Source organism: Erinaceus europaeus, chromosome 2 (genome assembly GCF_950295315.1).
Source record: "Erinaceus europaeus chromosome 2, mEriEur2.1, whole genome shotgun sequence".
In the NCBI taxonomy this organism is placed as follows: Eukaryota; Metazoa; Chordata; class Mammalia; order Eulipotyphla; family Erinaceidae; genus Erinaceus; species Erinaceus europaeus.
Genome location: NC_080163.1, coordinates 185,970,341 through 185,985,537, shown reverse-complemented (window position 1 = coordinate 185,985,537; position 15,197 = coordinate 185,970,341). Strand labels below are relative to the sequence as shown.

At 53.6% G+C, this 15,197-nt stretch overlaps 1 protein-coding gene across 6 annotated transcripts in view; it reads left to right on the top strand.

Annotated features, from left to right (window-relative positions):
* The window catches only part of ACTN4 (actinin alpha 4), an 85,981-nt gene that overhangs the window by 62,411 nt on the left and 8,373 nt on the right, over positions 1-15,197 (top strand). For 4 of the 6 annotated variants that reach the window (XM_007534435.3, XM_007534433.3, XM_060185850.1 and 1 more), the window contains 6 exons: positions 246-327; positions 1,029-1,114; positions 5,064-5,156; positions 7,781-8,011; positions 8,437-8,584; positions 12,968-13,118. In XM_007534435.3, coding sequence (XP_007534497.1) covers positions 246-327; positions 1,029-1,114; positions 5,064-5,156; positions 7,781-8,011; positions 8,437-8,584; positions 12,968-13,118 — 791 coding nt within the window. Of the gene's footprint in view, positions 1-245; positions 328-1,028; positions 1,115-2,038; positions 2,125-5,063; positions 5,157-7,780; positions 8,012-8,436; positions 8,585-12,967; positions 13,119-15,197 lie in introns of all 6 variants that reach the window. The other 2 variants (XM_016193124.2, XM_060185851.1) reach the window with 1 other exon arrangement.

Below are 15,197 nucleotides of genomic sequence, written 5' to 3'. Positions count from 1 at the left end.
TCTGGGGTCAGAAGGGCTGGAGATTGTAAGAAAAGGGCACTTGTGCCGTTTATGTGGACAAGCTCACAGATTTCCAGGGGTGTCCCCTCAGGGTGGTTGAGACTGCCCCAAGGAACCTTCCAGTTCTGCCCCTTTCCAAAACAAACGCACACACACACACACCCCTAGGTCAGCCCTTTTTCCCTTCATTCTGCTCTCTGCCACTGATGGAGTTCTCCCTCTTTCCTTCACCTCCCTCTTCTCAGGACGACCCAGTCACTAACCTGAACAATGCCTTTGAAGTGGCTGAGAAGTACTTAGACATCCCCAAAATGCTTGACGCTGAGGGTAAGTATATCACTTTGTTCAGCCCATACCCTGTCCTGTGGGCATGTCTGACAGTCGCTGGGCCAGCTGGAATGGCTGTCAGGTGCACTGGTGTCACCTGGGGAGCAGAACACATGCAGCCATAGCAGGCTAGGCACAGCTTGCTTGGCATGGGAGAGGTGGGGAAGGGATGGCTCTCTGGGGCTGTGTCTGAACTATTGTCCAGGCACCCTGACAGCACCCAGCTGGGCTACCCCCCAAGAGGGGCAAGTGAGGGTTCCTGCACATAGCCAGGGCCTCCCCCTCCCCGCCACAGGCTTGGAGCTGGAGCCCATCACAGTGGTGTGTTTTGTTTTTTTTCCATTTCCGGTTTCCCAGCTGGGATCCTTGCCTCTGGCCCTGGGTGGCCTTGGGGCTTGACTGTCCAATAGCCCCCTGAGGCCATTCTCAGAGAGAGAGAGAGAGAGAGAGAGAGAGAGAGAGAGAGAGCGCGAGGAAATGGCCTCAAGTTCCCATAGCCTTGGCCTTTCTGGAGACCGTGGGGGATGGAAGCACTGAGGGTGTACCCAAGCCCACTGGTGTGACCAGGTCCACTGGACCCACTCTCAGAGGACCTGTCTCCTGGAATGGCTATGGCCTTGGGAGCCTTCAGATCTCAATGAGTGACCACCCTCGCCCGCCGCCCCCGCCTGGGCGGTTTAACCCTTGTCGTTCACTTGCAGACATCGTGAACACGGCCCGGCCCGACGAGAAGGCCATAATGACCTATGTGTCCAGCTTCTACCATGCCTTTTCGGGAGCGCAGAAGGTACCGGGCAGGGCCAGGCAGGCCCATCTCGCCGCTACTGCCCAATGCCACTGCTGCCTCTCGCCTCCCGTGCTCACCTCATTTCTCTTGCAGACGGCAGTGGCCTCTCTCCGACTGGAAGCCACCCCCCCGGCTCCTTGGCCAACCTTTGCTCCCAATACATGTCAAGGGTCTGCCTGAGCCAAGACATTGGGGAGATGGTAGTGACTGAGACAGGCAGGAGCCCTGTGCTTAGGGGAGTTTGTGTTCTAGAATTCAGGGTAGACAGCGGGCGTGAAGTCATTGTGCTGATAAGCTCACTAGAATGGTGGGACAGAGATGTCCATGTGCTGCCTTTATGGGGGCTCTCAGCAGAAGCCTCTGAAGGACTGCTAGGTAAGGATCTGTAGAAGTGTTCCAGGCAGAGGGCAGGGCAGGTGCAAAGGCCCTGAGGCAGAAATGAGCTTATCTTACTCATAGAGTGACAGAGGAGAAAGATGAGATGGGGAAACAGGCCAGAAGCCAGCTTGTGTAGGACCATTGCAGTCTGGGCTCAGAACTTTGGGTTTGATTCTAGAACCCCCAGGAGATGGTTAAGGTGCAGGTGGTCGAAAGACATGATGATGTTTAGGTTTTCAGAAAGATGAGTTAGCACTTGAAGCCTTCTGTTATCCAGCCAGGCCTCCTGTCCAGACCCAGTGGCTACTATGGTACCAAAACAGGCCTGATGAGAGCATGAAGTTTACCTGTCAAAGCCCTGAGCCCCAGCCCCACCCCTGCAGGACTCGGGCAAGCTGCGCCCACACAGCCGGAGCCGGGGTCTGTCTTCCAGTCCAGAGCAAGCGCTATTCCTCCCGCATGAGCCTTGGGCCCGGCCCTGGCTGCCCTTCCTGCATCTTTCACTCTCTCCTGCCTCTCTCTTTCTCTTTCTTTCTCTCTGTGCAGATATTGTAGGCACTCTGAGGCCAGACGAGAAAGCCATCATGACTTACGTGTCCTGCTTCTACCACGCTTTCTCGGGGGCTCAAAAGGTGAGCTGGGGCAGGAGCACCCCTTGCTGCTGATGGCTGGACGCTTACCCATACCACGTCCCCTCCATGCCTCCAGCGCCCGGCTGGGGCAGGTTCCAAGATGCCCCAGATGGTGTCTTTGACAGGCAGTTGAATATCAGCAGACACACAGCTGAAGTCTGACCCTCCCCTACCTCCCTCCTGCCACTCTTCCCAGCATGTACACCGGGGCACTGGCTCTTCTACCCCTCCTCTGGCAAGTGCCCCAGGGCAGCCTTCCTTCTGAGGCTGCACCTGCTGGCTGTGCTTGCTATGTCCCCAGCAGCTCAGTGACACAGGACAGGCAGAGCAGTCAATGTCCCCACTAACCTCATCCAGACCATATCCTGGCAGAATTCATGCTCTCTCTCCTCCCCACAACCCCCCCAGCTCCTGTCAGGGACTTCCCCTTTCCCTCCTAGGGTCTGGTTTGGGCAGCAGTGTATTCTGGCTTGTGGGCAGGAAAGAGAAGAAACGAATCTGTTTCTTGAGCACTTACTACCTGCTAGGTGCTTTTCGAAAACCAGACACACACGCACACGCACACGCACATGCACAGTCTCTGAGAAAGTCCCTACCCATCCCCAAAAGGGTCAGATGTGGGCATCCCCAAAGAAGAGAAGAAATTAAGACACAGAGAGGTTGGGAACCAAGACCCTCTGCCACTTTTGAACCATCTTCTTCTCCAGGGCCCCAGGTTGCCTAGGGAGAAGGCAGGAGTCTACACAGCTCTGCTTTGTTCCCTTCAGTGAGACCTTGGAGAAGGTGTGCTCTGCCCATCTATAAAACAGAATTGTATTAGCCCCAGTCTCACAGAACAGGGTTATTTTTGTTTTGTTTTGTTTTGCTTTAACATATATTTTATTTTATGAGAGAGAGACATATAAGAGCACTGCTCAGCTTTGGTTTATGGTGGTGCTGGGGATTGAACCTGGGACCTCAAAGCCTCAGGCATGAGAGTCTTTTGCATTCATTATGCTGTTGCCCTGGCCCAGCAGGATAGTGCTGAGGATGAAGAGCACTCTTAGTGCTTAGAACAGGCCCTGCCCACAAAACACTTTGTCAGAGGTAGGGTACTGGGAGCATATGGCCCCGGGCCAGAGTGTATCCCACCACCCACCCAGCATGTATCTGGAGTGTTTCTCTGGAGCATGAACTCCCACCTGAGGCAGAGGGCGGCGGGGTGGGGAAAGATAGCTGTGGCGGATTCCTGGTCTCAGAATCCATCTAACAGCATGTTTGTCATTGAACTTGCCCCTCCCTTCAGGCCCCTGGCAGGTCTCCCTGCTTGCCACCATGCCCTCCCAGTCACGCTTTCTCTTCTCCCCAAACTGCCCCCCTGCGCTTAGAACTGAACTCTACGGGGACTGTGAGGGGTCTGTGGGGGATAGAGGCTGACAGGAAAGCCCAGCCCAGAGCCTTTTGAGGGCTCTCAAGCAACAGTCTAGAAGGCCTGTGGCCCAGGCTCCTGGGAGCTGCTTTTCTCCAGGGCACTCAGCCTCCTACCACCCCAAGCCCCCATTCCTGACTCCTGGCCCACTCCTCAGGACAGCCTTGCAGTGCCTTTCTCCAGAGACTTGGCCCAGCCTCTTAACAGACTGCTCTCTGAGGGTTTATTTTCCTCCTCCTTCTCTTTATGACCACCAGGGGAAGCCTGGGTCTGACTCCAACAGTGCCTGTTCTCTCCTGAGTGTATTTCTCTCATTCCTTTTTTCTCTCCTTCATCATCCCTGAGTGCCTAAAGCACACCAGGCACTGAGCTGGGTAGGAACTCAGCCACAAAGCCTGGGTGGGTCTGAGCTTGGGGTCCCAGGGCTGGGACTGACCTTTGTGACTCCCTCAAACTGTCGCCATGGCTCTGCTTCCTGCACCCACTGGGGGCTGGGTGTCCTTTGGTGGAGCCACCACCACTTCTCACCTCTGAGGGGCACGATGCAGGGGTTGAGTGCATACACACACGATGCAGGGGTTGAGTGCATACACACGTGTGCACGCGCTCTTGTGCACAAGCAAGAAAGCCTTGGCAGACTTGTCACTTCCTGCTCACTTCCCTGCCTGCCACCCCCTTGCAGTGTGAGGCTTGGAGAGGCTAGGCATGTGTGTCTGTAGCTAACTGATCTGGAGCCATCCCCAAGCCTCTCTGTTTTCCTTCCCCACCACTCTGTAGACCCTCCTCACTATTTCTGTTCCCGTTGTGTTGCTGTTTCAACTCCTCCTCTTGGACCTTTTCTGTGCTTCCTGAAAGGTACCTGGTCTCTCTCCCTGTGTGGCACCCCTCAACCTCTTCCTCCTCCTCCCCTTCCACCTCCTACTCCACACAGTGCATTTCCACCTGGCAGGATAGGGCTGGGTGGTAGCCTTTAGTTCTGGGGCAGACCCATTGCCGTCCCCTTTGCCTCCTTTCTCTGAAGACCTGGCTCCCTTCTGCCCTTGGATTTTTCCTCCCCCCCCCCCATAAGCTATCAACACCCACCTCTGAGAGGATCAAACAGAGGTCAGGCACACATTGCCTGGCAGGGTGCTCTGGGGGACATCAGACATGCCCTCCCCATTAAGTCTAGCTCTCCGCCTGACTGCTGCTACCTTCCCACCCAAGGGAAACCCCCTCAGTGCTTGGGCTGGTGGGACTAGCTAGCTAGCCTCCCTCTCCCCTTCTCTTTCTGGGCCAGCTGAGGGTCTATTAGTCTGTCTTCCTCAGCACCTCCTGTCCTCAACTGAAGCATGGAGGTTGTGTAGGTACCCCCAAGGCCAGCCACTTGGGGGCACCATCCTGCTGGAGCTGCACTCTTCTGTCTTTCCCTCCTCCGGGGTGCTGTGTGGGTCACAGAAGAGCCAACTCTCAAGGGACAGGCCTTGTCTCAGGAGGGTGGGCCCCCAGCCCCCAGGCAGCCCTGACACCTTGTGTTCTTCCCCCTCTCTAGGCCGAGACTGCTGCCAACCGCATCTGCAAGGTGCTGGCTGTCAACCAGGAGAATGAACATCTGATGGAGGATTACGAGAGGCTGGCCAGTGACGTAAGTGTGTCACCATCCCACCCCATCCTGGGGGCCAGGCCAGAACTGCAAGATCAGTCCCCCTCTTGTTACCCTTGGCCCCAAGGTCAAGTGACACTTGAAGAAGGGCTAGTAGATCCAGTAGCAAGACTTTTAGAAAAGGGTTACAGACTATATCTGACCAGTTCAGTTTCTGACCCTGTGGGATGGTTGAGAGCTAAGGGGCAGGCCCTGCCTGGATCTCCACAACATCCCTGGGAGGAGGGGGACATGTTACCGCCTTTTCCTGGTGAGGAAACTGGAGAATATCAGGTCACGTGGGCAGGGACAGAGCTGGGGTTCAAACCCACACAGCCCCTAGTCCAGAGCCTGGATCCGAGACATCATTTGGGAATATGGGCCTTCTAGACCTTCTCTTTGAAATAATTCTCATGAAAATAATAAAGGGTTTGAGAGCTCACCCTGTGGTGTGCACTGTTTGCCATGTTCAAGGATCCAAATCTGAGCCAGCCCCCCCCTCCCATCACCACATGGAAACCCCATGCAAATGGGGAAGTTTCATCAGTGGTGCTTTCTTTCTTCCTCTCCTTCCTGCCATCCATCCATCTAACCACCCACCCACCCATTACTAGAGCACTGCTCAGCTCTGGCTCATAGTGGTTCTGGGGATGGAAGCTGGAACTGTTGGTGCCCCAGGCGTGAAGTCCTTTTTGCATAACTCTTATGCTTCCTTCTCACCTCTCTGTTTCTATCTGTGATTAAAAGGGGGGAAAATTAGTTTCAGGTTCCAGTAGAAACAAACAGACAGACATTTAAGCCTCCCCAGGTGTGCAGTAAGAGTTTGATTGTTCTTCTAGACCAGTGGTTCTCAGACTGAGATTTCAGCCATCCAAACATAGCCAACTTTTTTTATTTTCCCAAGCTCAGTATATTTTAAAAAGAAAAAGATACTATCAGTTCCCACCATCATTCCCAACACTAAGAAAAGGTAAAAAAAAAAAAAAAGCTATATCTTGGGGGCTGGGTAGTAGTGCAGTGGTTAAGTGCACATGGTGCCAAGTGCAAGGACTGGCATAAGGATCCAGATTGGAGCCCCTGGCTCCCCACCTGCAGGAGGGTTGTTTCACAAGCAGTGAAGCAGGTTTGCAGGTGTCTACCTTTCTCTCCCCATCTCTCTCGATTTCTCTCCATTCTATCCAACAACAGCAATGACAACAGTATCAATAACAACAAGGTGGTGTATTACACCAAAGCAAAAGACTTTGGGGAGGGGGTCGGGAGAGGGCTTAAGTCCTGGAATATGATGGCAGAGGACCTAGTGGGGGTTGTATTATTATGTGGAAAAATGGGAAATGTTATGCATGTGCAAATTATTTTATTTACTGTCCACTGTAAAACATTAATTCCCCCCCCAATAAAGAAATAATTAAAAAAAACATTAAGGGCAGCAAAAATGAGAAAAGTGGCCTCCAGGAGCAGTGTAGGTATCGAGCCCCAGCGATTACCCTGGAGGCAAAAAAAAAAAAAGTTGTATCTTAGAATCCTGGCCCTTCCCAGAAAGGACTATAGACTCTGCATCAAGACTGAAGCACCAAAAAAAAAAAAAAAAAAAAAAGACTGAAGTACCAGGTGTCGGGCGGTAGCGCACTGGATTAAGCGCAAGGACCGGCACAAGGATCCCAGTTTGAACCCCCGGCACCCCCACCTGCAGGGGAGTCACTTCACAGGCGGTGATGCAGGTCTGCAGGTGTCTGTCTTTCTCTCCCCCTCTCTGTCTTCCCCTCCTCTCTCCCATTTCTCTCTGTCCTATCCAACAACAATGTCATCAGTAACAAGAACAGTAATAACTACAACAACAATAAAAAAACAAAAAGGGCAACAAAAGAGAATAAATAAATATTACACACACACACACACACACACACAAAGACAGAAACATGTTTTCCAGAGATTGGCATCTGAGAGCAGATTCTCCAAGTTTGTCTGTGCCAGACACTGATCAGTTCTGCTCCCCTATGATTGCTGTAGAATGTCTTTTGTTTGTACTCTGTCCTCACTCCTTCAAAGACTGACTCGTGAACCTATTTTTTTTGGCTTAGAAACAAAACGTGTGTGTGCTTGTGTATGTACACACACATATATACACATTAGGGGGGCCAGGTAGAGGCAGAAATTGAGAGAGAAGGGGAGACACCTGGGAGACACGAAGCAGGGGAGACACAAAGCTTCTCCCCTGTTGATGGGGACCAGAAGCTTGATCCTGGGTCTGGGTCCTTGTACACAGTAACGTGTGCACTCTGACAGGCACACCATCACCCAGCCTCAGTCTGTGTTTGTGTCCTGGGTACTGCTCTCAAAGCTCTGTTTACAGTTGAGGGTCACATTCAGGCACTGCTGAGCCTGGTGAAGATGGCAACAATGGGGTCTTGTGGGTAGGGTATGACAGGGTAGGGGGCACCCTCAAAGAACATTTGAGTCAGATTCAGATCTTGGAATACCGAGAGTTAGAACAGGGAGACCAGAGAACAGTTCAGAACAGGCTCCTGTTCCCAGAACCCCCAGTTGGGGTGGTGACCCCATAATGGAGCTAGGGCATCCTGTTGGTGCTCTGAAGGCTACCTACAAAGCCCCCTGTGGGCCCGCAGCTCCTGGAATGGATCCGGCGCACCATCCCCTGGCTGGAGGACCGAGTGCCCCAGAAGACCATCCAGGAGATGCAGCAAAAGCTGGAGGATTTCCGCGACTACCGGCGCGTTCACAAACCGCCCAAGGTGCAGGAGAAGTGCCAGCTGGAGATCAACTTCAACACACTGCAGACCAAGCTGCGCCTCAGCAACCGGCCCGCCTTCATGCCCTCCGAGGGCAAGATGGTCTCGGTGAGTGCTGGGTGGGCCCTGTGCCTGGGGCTGGGAACTGCAGCCCAGTGAGGGGCAGAGGGAGAGGATACCCCTAAGCCAGCTCATGTAGAATGTGCAGCCTTTGGAGCACAGGGTGGCCAGCTTGACGTCTGGTCACATTCTGCCCTTTCACCCTGCTACCATCACAACCCCCTAAACACACACCCTAATTTGGGTGGGATGTTTGGATTTGGGCCCCGGATCTGAAGGGCTTGGGGCCTCTTCTGAGGGGAGGAATGGCTGGCCCCCTTTTTCAGTCATTCATTTAGTCCCAAACACTTGCACTTGCCCCTGGCTGGACACACTGCTAGGCCCGGGTAGGAGATGGCTGTGACCCCAGCCTAGTTGTGCTACCCTCCCACAAGCTCTCCACTTAACAGTCTTGCCCTCCCCCTTTCTTACAGGACATCAACAATGGCTGGCAGCACCTGGAGCAGGCCGAGAAGGGCTACGAGGAATGGCTGCTGAATGAGATTCGCCGGCTGGAGCGGCTTGACCACCTGGCAGAGAAGTTCCGACAGAAGGCCTCCATCCACGAGGCCTGGACGGACGGTATGGCTCCTCAGATGGACACACACCTACGTACACAGTGTCCCCTCCTGTTTTGGGTCTCTTTGCCCCTCCCTTCCTGCTTGGGCACATGTTGCTTCTCAGGGCCAGGAGATAGCTCACCTAGTAAAGCGCACACCTTACTATGTGTGAGACTCTGGGTTCAAGTAACACTACATAGGAACACCATGGACAGCATATGGTAAGGTGTGGCTTCATGAAGGTGTTCTTGCCTCTTTCCTCACTCTTTCTCCTTAAAGAATAGGGGGGGAAATGCTGGAGAGACAGCATAATGGTTATGCAAAAGGGCTTTTATGCCTAAGACTCTAAAGGTCCCAAGTTCAATCCCCAGCACCACCTTAAACTAGAGCTGAGTACTGCTCTGGCTTACAAAAAAAAAATCTAGTATAAGAATTAAAGAAGGGAGTTGGGCGGTAGTGCAGTGGGTTAAGCACATGTGGTGCCAAGCACAAGGACTGGCTTAAGGATCCCGGTTCGAGCCCCATTTCCCCACCTGCAGGGGAGTCGCTTCACAGGTGGTGGAAGCGGGTCTACAGGTGTCTTTCTCTCCCTCTCTCTGTCTTCCCCTCCTCTCTCCATTTCTCTCTGTCCTATCCAATGACAACATCAATAACAACAACAACAATAACTACAATAATAAAAAGCAAGGGCAACAGAGAAAATAAATATAATTTAAAAAATTAAAAATAAGTAAAAAGTAAGAATTGAAAGTAAATCTAGGGTGGCCACTCAACAGTGGCTTAATACATGTGCAAGACCCTGAATTCACTCCCCATCATCTCCAACACACACGCGCACATGTGCACACACACACACATGCACACACCCTGTAGAACACGCTCTGTAGACAACAAGGAGTGATTTGGGGCCAGGTCCTCCTTATCATCTGCTTATCTGCTCTGCCTCAGAACCTATTTATATATAAGACACTTTTCTGGGTCCCCAGAAGCCACTCATAGGACACAGCTGGGCCCTGTCGCTGCTCCTTGGGAAATGACCCCTATCCCGCCGGAGCAGGCTCTCCTCTCCCTGGCAGCCTGTGCTCAGACAGCTGGCCTCCCTTTCCCACACCCTCTGTGACCTTGAACTTCACACTGGAGGGTGCCTGCTGGGCAGGATGTGTTCATGAGCCTAGTCCTGAAGGGCAAGGCCGGGGAGTCTCCTAGCTCTGCTGCCCAACCTGCAGAAAGGGCTCGCCACTCCCCCAGCCCCGTTAGGTGCATTTACCCTGGGAAGGAGGCCCTGGGCTCCCTCCCTCTCCCCCTGAAGGGCAGCAGTGCCTGCTGTTCCCTGGCAGCTGCCTGTTCCCTTTGGCTCAGGCTATGGGATTCCATCACGTCCCTGGCCCTGGGTCGGGATCCACACCACAGCTGAGACTCCAGATCCCTGGGCCCTGGGTGCCTGCGGAGAGCTGCCGGTGTCTGGGAAAGTCCGGGCCATCCACAGGGCTCCTGCCTCCCACTTCCTGCGACCTCTTTCCCAGCTCTCTGCCCACCTGCCACCACTCTGCCCAGCTGCCTCCCTGCTTCCTCACAGGGCCTAAGAGTGGCTTTTCATCTCTCCCACCCTCACAGCTCCCCATGAGATTTGCACTGAGCTTGGGATAACCCCCCCCCCCCCAGCCCTCCACCTGCCACCGTCATCTAACTTTTTTTTTGGCAGTGGGGGCAACTTATTTCTGGCCAAAGACATTAATATGGAGCCCTCCCACCCCGGGAGCATATCGACACAACTCCGTGTGACCCACAGATCCCACGTCACCCATGTCCCTGGCTGTAGCCCAGCTCTTGCCGGTCTCACATTAGCTCAGGCTGGCTGATCTCCAGCGGCAGCTGCCAGACCCCGAGCAATCCCCTCATTCCTCCTGTGCCAGGGAAAGAGGAGGAGGAGAGGCAGGCGAGGAGGGAGCACTCGGTGGGGCCAAGGATGTAGTGCCTCCGTCTGACACTGAAGGTTCTGCCTAGTGTAGGGGAGGGGGTGTGGAGAGTGCTGTGGCCTTGTTGCCATTTCAGCTGAGGGTGCTGGGGGCATGGATGGCACTTAACATGTTCTCATGGAGCCAGAACAATAGCTCACCAAGTAGTGTGCCTGCATTGCCATGTGCCTGCCCTGGCATTAATGGGAGATGCTGTGGTATCTCTTACCTGGCTGAAAAACTCACCTGGAGCTGTGAGGTCATGCATGTCCGAGGCTTTGGTTCCACCAAAAATGAACAAACAAAAAGCTTGTAAATCATTCTTTTAGCAGTCACCTAACACCTCTTTAGCACCATAGTTTCCCAGCAGGTGAGGCGCCAGCCACACCCAGGCCAGCAGTCTGTGGCATTTCCCTTGCCAGAGTGTCAGTGGGCACACGTGTGAGTCTCACACTGAGACTGGGCTGTCTCCTCATTACTCATATACTGCACCTCTGTTTGACCTTCCACTGGCTCTGGGTCTCATCCCCATGGATTTTGCTGGGTGGGGGTGGGGTGTTGTCACCATTTTTCAGCCCCTCACCTGGGTCCAAGACCCTGAGGCATGTGGTGTGATGGTTCACTTAGCTCCTCCCCTGGGAGTGATTCTCCAGCTGGCCTCCGCCTAAGGCATTTGGTAGAAGTTGGTCCAGTCTCTGGCCAAGACTGTCTCCACATGCTTCTGCCACACCCTGGCATCTGGCCCTGCCCCTCACATCACCCCCAAGCCCCTAGGCAGACCTGCCTACTCTCATTCCCAAGACCTGAAACTTCTGTCCTCTCAACCACCCAATTATGCAAAGCCTGAGATGGACACACACACACACACACACACACACACACACACACACACCCCACACACTCTCCTCTAGAACCCCACAGAGCCCCCTCCCCCCTCCATGAATGAGTATCTGTGTGGATGGTGTTCAAAGCATCTCAAAAATTAAAACAAGCCTCCTGGCCCCTTCTCTGGCTGCCCCTCCCCTTAAATCCAAAGCAGCCATTCCTGACCCTTCCCATCACATCCCTCACCAGCCCCCTCACCAAAACTCTGCTGAGGCAGAGAAGTGGTAACCTGCTATTTCTGGTTCCCACCCTTGGGAGAAAGCAATTTGGAGAAGGAAATTGCAAGCTTGCCTTTGCGGTTAAGCCTCCTGTCCCCGGGCTGGGGTAGCCATGGAGTCAGGCTCTCAGGCCTCTGCCTTTCGCCTGCCAGCACCAGGTCCTGTCTGGGGGGTAGCTGAGATGAGGGTGCTAGCTGCATGCCTGCCTTAGAACATCACCTCACCGGGACTTCAGACTGAGAATTGGCACCTGTCCCATTTCCCAGATGAGGGGAAGGGACAGGTGGGAAGAGACTGTAACCCCTATCCCCCTGTCTTCACAGTTGAGGTGGGGGTGGGAGACAGCTGTCATTCAGATCCTCTCGGGCTAGGCTGGGAAGTGGGACACTCTTTAAGCTGACACTGGAGGAACAGTTCGATGTGACTTGCCTGAATTGGGGGTGGTGGTGTCCTAGTCACTTTCCCAGGCTAATGTATGTCCAGGGTTCTCTACTGTCCCATAGCTGCTTGCAGGTCTTGCATGAGCTCCAATCTGGGGGTATATAATTAGTCAGGCTCCAGGACTAATAACAGTGTTCTTCCCGCTCTTCAAAGGGCCTGACACCAGGCCCCGCCTCTTTGCCTGTAAAAAAAAAATGCCTAGGACAGTGTGAGGCCTGCACATCTACACACACACGCACATGCACACACACACACACACACACACACACAGACACACACACACACACTGGTGGCCCCCATCCAGCTGCTGGTTCTCTCCTGCCAGTGGAAGATACCATGTTTGGAACACATGGATTGAGTTGAAGGTTTTCTGTCCCAGCCAGCAGTGTCTCCCAGCTCCATCCAGAACAGTCTGGCTGTGAGGTCCCTAGATCCATCCCCATGAAAAAGGTTCTGGAAGTTTCTGGGTTTTCTGTTTGTTTTTGCCTCCAGGGTTATCACTGAGGCACAGCGCCTGCACTATGAATCCACTGCTCCCGGAGGCCATTTTTCCCTTTTGTTGCCCTTGTTTATCATTGTTATTTTTGTTGTTATTGCTGTCATTGTAGGATAGGACAGAGAGAAATGGAGAGAGGAAGGGAAGACGGGGAGAGACACCTGCAGACCTGCTTCACTACTTGTGAAGTGACCCCCCTGCAGGTGGGGAGCTGGGGGCTCAAACCAGGATTCTTGCCCAGGTCCTTGTGCTGTGCGCCATGTGCACTTAACCCACTGCGCTACCACCCAGTCCCAGTTTCTGGTTTTTGTGGCCCTGTCCTCAGCAGAGGATTGTGGGGTCTGCACCCCCTTGCCTGCCCCTGGGTCCCTGCTGCCCTGTTGTCTGAGTGCCTTGCTGCCCTCCACCAGGGAAGGAAGCCATGCTGAAACACCGGGACTATGAGACGGCCACCTTGTCAGACATCAAAGCCCTCATCCGCAAGCACGAGGCCTTTGAGAGCGACCTGGCTGCACACCAGGACCGTGTGGAGCAGATCGCCGCCATCGCACAAGAGCTCAAGTACGTGTGGCCACAAGACCCCGAGAGGGCTGGGGCCCTCTCAGCCTCTCTACCCACAACCCTCCTTCCAGAGGCCCTGGATGAAAGGACCTCAGAGGATGATGCCCTTTGCCCGTTTTATCTCTTAGATAAGAAACACTGTGGTGCCTAGAACCTCCAGCAGAAGGGGGATGTTTTGCCCCTGATACTGATTCCTCATGTTTTGGGGGTTCTTGAGCACTTGCTTCCCAAGCTTGCCACACCAGCATGGCCTCCTATGGGTATAGGCGGCCTACCTCCGTTGCTTCTATGTGCTTCACCCCCCAATCAGGCTGCACAGTGAGCCCATTGTTCTGCTTGGGCCCTGCCTTCTCCTGCTCAGAATACACTTATTGTAAGAGCTTCCAGGCAGCCAGCTCCTTTGGCTTCCCTTCCCCACCCTAGTCAGATAAACTTGTATGCACAATTAGTACACTGAACCTCTGGGGCCAGTGAATGGGGGCCTTATTCCATCCTCACAGCAGCCAGGAGTAGGGAGGCCCAGAGAGTGGGAGGCCTAGGCCATTACTTCATGGAAAATCCACAGGCCCTGGAGGGGCAGCATGGCTCCTAAAAATAGCCATCTGCTCAAAAATAGGCTCTCTGGCTGGAACTTCCCTTTCCACAGACACCCCCGCCCCACCACAGCCATCCCCAGAGCTCTGCTTATTGGGGGGGGGGGCAGTGGTGCCCAGTGGAGTTCCATTCAGGACAGGCCAGATTTCTCCCTGGCCCCCTCTGTCCACATTGCCTGCTTGCTTCAAGGGGCTTCCCCTTGGTTCCCCCAGAAACAGAAGTACCATGGGGTCTTCATAACACTGGAGTCACAGTGTCCCTGCTTCCCAGTTCCTCCTAGAACCGAGCCCCTGTACCTGACATGCCTGGGTGAAAGAGCAATGCCATAGACAGGTTGCAGGGACTTTGGGGGGTGGGATATAGGCAGATTCTCCCACTGGCAGGGAGCCCCTGGAACTCAAGAAAACAGAAATGGAATAAGTGCTGCTTCTCAGGCACTGGGAGCCAGCCAGCTATGTGGAACCCTGAGCCAGGGAACGGGTGGGCCCTGGTGCTGCTTCCTGGGTAGTGGCACCAGAGGAGGGAAAAAGAGGTGCTGCTGGGGGTGCTGTCCAATTTCGCAAAGACGAGTCAGAGGATTGAGGCACCAGGACTAGCCTGGATGGACAGTCTGGCTAGCGTCGGGTAACGCCAACAGCCAGTGCTCAGGGAACCTGGTGCTTTATGTGTCGCAGCTCCTTCAGTCCCACACCATGGGGTAACTGTACCGTTACAGAGGGCCTGCGAGGCGGTGCAGGGGAGGCGGTGCAGTGAGTGGAGTATCTGGCCTACGAGCTTGAGGTCCTGAGTTTGACTTCTGGCATTGCATATGCCAGAGTGACCTCTAGTTCTGTCCCATTGATATTGGGCTATTGGAAAAGTTATGTCATATTTATCTGTGTTTTTCTATGCAAAAATATGTCATGACTTTTCTGGCAACCCAATAAATAAACTATTTTTAAGAATATAGACTCAGAGGCCGGGGTGGGGTGGGGCTTGCCTAGAGAGTGATGGGAATAGGCCCTCTGTGGAGCACAGCCTTTTTAAAAATCACTATTATTTTACATGTTTTTATTATTTTGGGTAGAGACAGAAATGGAGAGGGAAGTGGGAGATAGACACCTGCAGCCCTGCTTCACAGCATGTGAAACTTCCTTCCTGCAGGTGGGGACCAGGGGCTTGAAGCTGGGTCCTTGTGCACCATTATGTGTGCACATGACCAGGTGTGCCACCACCCATCCCCAACAATCACTCCTCTTTTAAAAAATGATTTACTTATGAGAGAAAAACCCAAGCACCATTCTGGCACATGTGTTGCTAGGAAATAGATCTTGGGACTTCTTGCTTGAGAGCTTAACCGCTTATCCACTGCCATCTCCTGGACTACCTTAAAAAAAATCGTATATACTTATATATGTATATATTAGAAAGTGAACGTGCCAGAGCACCACTCTAGCTTACAGATGGGAGGGAGTCAACTTGGGGCCTTGTGCTTGCAAGTCTGAC